The 5,374-nt window shown below is 71.8% G+C and overlaps 2 protein-coding genes across 4 annotated transcripts; both read left to right on the top strand.

The window, feature by feature from the left end:
* The first annotated feature begins 6 nt into the window (after positions 1–6).
* Positions 7–599, top strand: LOC126913599 (pre-B-cell leukemia transcription factor-interacting protein 1-like). Its single transcript, XM_050715862.1, has 2 exons — positions 7–239; positions 328–599. Exons 1-2 carry the CDS (start codon positions 13–15, stop codon positions 383–385), a joined length of 285 nt encoding a protein of 94 aa, XP_050571819.1. The 5' UTR covers positions 7–12; the 3' UTR covers positions 386–599.
* Positions 600–1,372: 773 nt separating this feature from the next.
* On the top strand, positions 1,373–3,902 carry PMVK (phosphomevalonate kinase). 3 transcript variants are annotated; one of them, XM_035567274.2, is made up of 5 exons: positions 1,373–1,526; positions 1,615–1,678; positions 2,825–2,977; positions 3,041–3,170; positions 3,386–3,902. In XM_035567274.2, exons 1-5 carry the CDS (start codon positions 1,444–1,446, stop codon positions 3,520–3,522), a joined length of 567 nt encoding a protein of 188 aa, XP_035423167.1. In that variant the 5' UTR covers positions 1,373–1,443; the 3' UTR covers positions 3,523–3,902. The 3 variants fall into 3 exon arrangements, with proteins under 3 accessions (XP_035423167.1, XP_035423165.1, XP_035423168.1); XM_035567272.2 differs by having other exon boundaries at positions 1,378–1,526; positions 2,825–3,170; XM_035567275.2 differs by lacking the exon at positions 1,615–1,678 and having other exon boundaries at positions 1,420–1,526.
* Positions 3,903–5,374: the final 1,472 nt, after the last annotated feature.

Consider the following 5,374-nt stretch of genomic DNA (forward strand, 5'->3'; position numbering starts at 1 on the left):
CTGGAGGGCTTCATGGGGCGGCTGGGCTGGGGGGGCCACTTCGGGGGGCTGGCGGCGCGGCTGGACGGCGCCTTCGGGGCCGACGGCGCCTTCGCCCACGACCGCCTGCGCTTCGTGGACTTCGTGGACGACGTGGAGGAGATGCTGGAGGAGCTGGCGCGGCGGGAGGGGGGCGACGAGGAGGCGGCCGACGGCTTCGAGGACTTCGTGCGGCGGCACTACGCCGGGGACGGCGGCGGGTGAGCGGGATGGGGGGGCACGGGGGGTCTGGGGGGGGTGTGGGGGGGTCGGACCCGGGACCCCCTCACCGCCCTTCTTCTCTTCCAGCTCCACCGGGAAGGAGCGGGGCCGGAAAGCCTGGCGGCAGCCCGGGGGGGGCAGATAGAGCCGTGGTGCGCGGGGGGGGGGCACACCCCGCTGCCAGCCTTCGTCCGGCGCAACAGCCCCGTGCCCGCCCTGGGGGGGTGGGGGGGGGGGCTCCCCTGGGCCGTGGTTGGGGTCTGGGGGCTACCTCGTGCCCCGTGGGGGCCACGGGCCCCCGAGTCGCTGCACTGTGTGACGCCGCACTGCTGGGGATGCAATAAAGTCACCGCTGGGCACGGCCGGGTCTGGTGCTTGGGGGGGCGGAATGGGGTGCGGTGGGGGGGGGGGCAGGGAAAAGGGGGTGCCAGGAGGGAACGGGGGTGCTGGGGGGGGAGTGGGGGTTGGGGGGGGAAGGGGGGTGCTGGGGGGAATGGGGGTGTTGGGGGTGGGGAAAGGGGGATGCCGGGGGGGGAAATGGGGGTGTTGGGGGGGGGGAATGGGGGTGCTGGGGGGGGGGAAGGAAGGTGCTGGGGGGGGAATAGGGATGCTGGGGGGGGTGGGGGATGCTTGGGGCGATATGGGGTGCTGGGGGGGGAATGGGGGTGCGGGGGGGGGAATGGGGGTGCTGGGGTAGGAAGGGGGGTGCTGGGAAGGGAAAGAGGGGTGCTGGGGGGGGATGCGTGGGGCAGAATGGGGGGCTGGGGGGGGGCTGGGGGGGGAATGGGGTGCTGGCAGGAAGAAAGAGGCGTTGGGGGGGTCAGGACTGGGTGTGGGGGGTGAGGGTGTAGGGGGGCTGGGTGCGGTGCCCCCCCAGTTTTGGGGAAACCCCCCTGGGTTTTGGGATGCCCCCGCTTTTGGGGTGCCCCCCCCCGGTTATGGGCTAACCCTTCTCGGTTTTGGGGTGTCCCCCGCTTTTGGGGTACCCCCGATTTCGGGGTGCCGCCCGCCCCTCCCCGCGGCGTCCTGCAGGGGGCGCTATAGCGCGGGGGGGGCGCCCGGGGGCGGGGCCATCCCCTCACGGGGGCGGGGCCAAACCCACAGGGGGCGGGACCAGCCCCACCCGGGGGGCGGAGCCATCCCCGCCCCGCCCCCCCGGGCCGTACCACCTCCGTGCCGCGCGGGGGGGGGGGCCGTGCCGGGATGGCGGCGCCCCGCGCCGTGCTGCTGCTGAGCGGCAAGAGGAAGTCGGGCAAGGACTTCGTGGCCGAGCAGCTCCGCAGCCGGTACCGGGTCGGGCCGGGCCGGGCCGGGGGGAGGGGGGGGGCCGCGGGCGGAGACCCGGGTCCCGTCCCGCTGATCGCTGTCCCGCAGGCTGGGCCCCGCCGTGTGCTGCGTGCTGCGCCTCTCCGCGCCGCTCAAGGAGCGCTACGCCGAGGTACCGGGCGGGCCGGGCCGGGCCGTGCTACATCGGGGTTAGCTGGGCCGGGCCGGGCCGGGATCCGCCGGGATCCGCCGTGCTGAGCTGGGCCGTGCTGAGCTGGGCCGTGCCGTGCCGTGCCGTGCTGCACCATTCCGTGCCGTGTTACACTGTGCTGTGCCATGCCGAGCTGTGCCGTGCCGTGTTATGCTGTGCCACGCCACGCCATGCTGAGCTGTGCTGTGCCGTGCCATGTTGCGCCACGCCGTGCCATGTTATGCTGAGCTGTGCCATGTTATACTGTGCCATGCCATGCCACGCCACGCCGTGCTGAGCTGTGCCGTGCCGTGCCATGCTGAGCTGTGCCATGCCGTGCTGCACCATTCCACGCCGTGTTACACTGTGCTGTGCCATGCCGAGCTGTGCTGTGTTGTGCTGTGCCGTGCTGCACCACGCCATGCCGTGTTATGCCATGCCTTGCCATACCATACTGAGCTGTGCCATGCCATGCTGTGCCATGCTATGCCATGCTACACCACGCCATACCATGTTATGCTGTGCCATGCCATGCTGATCTGTGCTGAGCTGTGCCATGCTATACTGCACCACACCGTGCCATGTTACACTGTGCTGTGCCATGCTGAGCTGTGCTGTGCCATGCTGCACCACACCGTGCCATGTTACTCCATGCCATATTACGATATGCTGTGCCACGCCATGCTGTGCCATGCTGTGCCATGTTATGCTGAGCTGTGCCATGCTGCACCACGCCATGCCATGTTACACTGTGCCATGCCATGCTGCACCACACTGTGCCATGCTATGCCGTGTCATGCCATGCTGAGCTGTGCCATGTTATGCTGTGCAGTGCCATGCCATACTGGGCCACGCCATGCCATGTTATGCCGTGCTGTGCCGAGCTGTGCTGTGCCATGCCATGCTGCACCATGCCGTGCCGTATTACACCATGCCATGCCATGCTACACCACGCTGTGCTATGTTATGCTGTGCTATGCCATGCTGCACCACACCGTGCCATGTTACGCTGTGCCGTGCCATGCCATGCTGAGCTGTGCTACGCTGCACCACATCACGCCGTGCCGAGCTTTGCCATGCCATGCCCCATGACAAGGGCCATGCCCTGCTCACACCCTCTCCCCGCAGGAGCATGGCCTGGACTTCCAGCGGCTCCTGGACGCCAGCGCCTACAAGGAGACGTACCGGCAGGACATGATCCGCTGGGGCGAGGAGAAGCGCCGTGCTGACCCAGGCTTCTTCTGCAGGACGGTGGTGGAGGGGGTGGCACAGCCGGTGTGGGTGAGTGGGGCCGGGGAGGAGCATGGGGGGCGCGGGGCGGCCTCTGACGCAGCCTGGGTGCAGGTGGTGAGCGACACGCGGCGCCTCTCGGATGTGGAGTGGTTCAGGGACGTCTATGGGGACGCAGTGCAGACCGTGCGGGTCGTGGCCTCCGAGGAGACGAGGAAGAGGAGGAACTGGGTCTTCGTGGCAGGTGAGCGAGCACTGCTTCCCGTCACACCGCAGCCAAACCTGGGGCATCGCAGTGCCCTGCAGCACGGCTCTCCCCTGTCTCCACTGCCGTGCCTGGAGTGCAGGATCCGGAAGGTCTGGATAAAGCTCCGGAGCAGCGGGCGGGGGGTGAGGCTGCACGGTGCCTCCGCCAGAGGATGGATCCTGACTTGTGGTGTGGGCTCTGCTCTTCCCCAGGGGTGGACGACGCCGAGTCTGAGTGCGGCCTGGACCAGGGAGTGGCCTTCGACTGGGTAATAACCAACGATGGGGACGAGCTGTCCCTGGACAGGCAGCTGGAAGCGCTGCTGCAGTCCGTCCGCGCCCAGCTGTAGCTCCCACATGGGATTTGGGGGGCACGTGGCTCTTCAGAGCCGCTCACACGGGGCCTCATCCTTCCCGGGGGCTTTACCCTGCATGGGGAGCATCGTGGGGGCCACCTGTGGGTCCCCAGTAGTGGGGCTGGGGAGGAGGAGACTGGGGGAGGCAGCCAGCCCCCCCAGCACCTCCATCCGCTTCACCCACACCCCACAGGGGCCGTGCCTTCCCCCAGGAGCGAGGGGCTGCTGCTGTTCAGTGACCCTCAGCTGTGGCTCGGGGACTGTGTCCTGCGTCCCATGTCCCCTGCGAGCCCAGCGGCGCTTCCCAGTTTGCCTCTCCTGTCCAGGCTGGGGGCGATGTCTGCACTGGAATAAAGCTCTGACGCTGAGAAACACCCAGGGGCTGTGTGTCCTTTCCTGGCGGGGGCGGGGGGGGAAATTCAGGTCACTGGGGAGTGGGCTGTGCCCCTGCCCTGGTGCAGACCCTCCAGCTGGGGGGTGGCGGTGGCGTGAGGTGCGGTTTAATTCCCTGTGCCCGCCCGGGGGGCCGCCAGCTGGGTGCCTCGTGGTGTGTTTTAATAGGCTTCCTGCGGCCAATTCCCCACGGATTATCTGCTTCCGAAGCAGAAGGCTCCTGCCCTAATACCTGCCCGCCGGGAGCTCCTCTCCTGCAGCAGCTGGGCCCAGCCCGGGGGCAGGGACAGGGACACTGCGGGGGGCTGTGGGAAGGGACAGCGGGGGGGCTGGGGGCCAGCCTGGCCCTGTCCCCCACCTTCCCTGTGCTGGGAGAGCCAGGGCTGGCAGAGCCCTGTCCCCCAACCCCAGGGGATGAGGGGGACAGGGGACAAGGGGGAGCCCCAGCCCCAGCGAGGGCTCTGCCAGCTCCAGCTGCTGCCCGTAATCTCTGGCCTCTGCTCGAGGCCCTGAGCCTCGTCGGAGGCCGTAAGGAGATTACGGGGCATTATACAACGGCAGCTGGCGAGGTGGCTCCTCGGGGGGCCGGGGGATGCCAGGGGATGCCCAGGGTCCCCTCTGGGGGGCAGCTCGGTCCCCTCGGCCGCCGGAGCCCCCCTCCCCGTGCCGGGCCAGTCCCCGCTGCCGCCCCCACGCACCCACCCCTGTCGAGGGGCGGCGGCCGTCAGCGAGCGGTGACAGCCGCGGGCAGCGCCCCGGGGCCGCGGGGAGCCCCCGTTCCCGCCGCTCTTCGGCCCCGACGTGAGCCGCGGGCCGGCCCCGGGCGCAGCGGAGCGGAGCGGCGCTGCCCGGCTCGGTGCCGCCCAGCCCGGCTCGGGGGCTCCGCGCCCGCCCGTTGGTGGGCGCGGGGCTACCGGCGGCGGGGAGCGGCCCGGGGCTCTCCGCGGGACGGGCGGGGCCGGGAGCGGGGCCGGGAGCGGGACGGGGGCGGGGGCGCCCCGCGCTCGCTCGCCCCGCCGCCGTCGGGGCTCCCGCCGCTGCCGGTACCGGCGCCGGTGCGCCCCGGCGGACTACAAGTCCCGTGCGCCCCGCACAGGCGCAGGGGCCGGGGGCGCGGGAGCGGGGCGGGGAATGATGTCAGCCTGCGGGGAGCCCCGGCGCGGCCAATGGCGGGGCCGTGCTGGCGGCGGGGCCGGGCCAGCGGCGGCGGCGGGGGCGGCGGCGGCGGCGAGCGCGCAGCGCCGGAGGGACGCGGCTCCCATTCATGAGCAGCCGCGCGCCCGCCGCCCCGGGGCCGCCGCCGCCGGGGCCGGGGCCGGTGCCGGGGCCGGGCGCGGCGGCGAGGAGCGGAGCGGGGCGCGGCCGGGCCGGCCCGGGGCCGGTGCCGGCGCCCGGCGGAGCGGCCGCGGCGGGGCAGGTGCGCGGCGGGCGGTGAGGCGGCGGCGCCGCCGCC

The sequence above is a fragment of the Cygnus atratus genome, chromosome 28 (assembly GCF_013377495.2).
Source record: "Cygnus atratus isolate AKBS03 ecotype Queensland, Australia chromosome 28, CAtr_DNAZoo_HiC_assembly, whole genome shotgun sequence".
Classification (NCBI taxonomy): domain Eukaryota; kingdom Metazoa; phylum Chordata; class Aves; order Anseriformes; family Anatidae; genus Cygnus; species Cygnus atratus.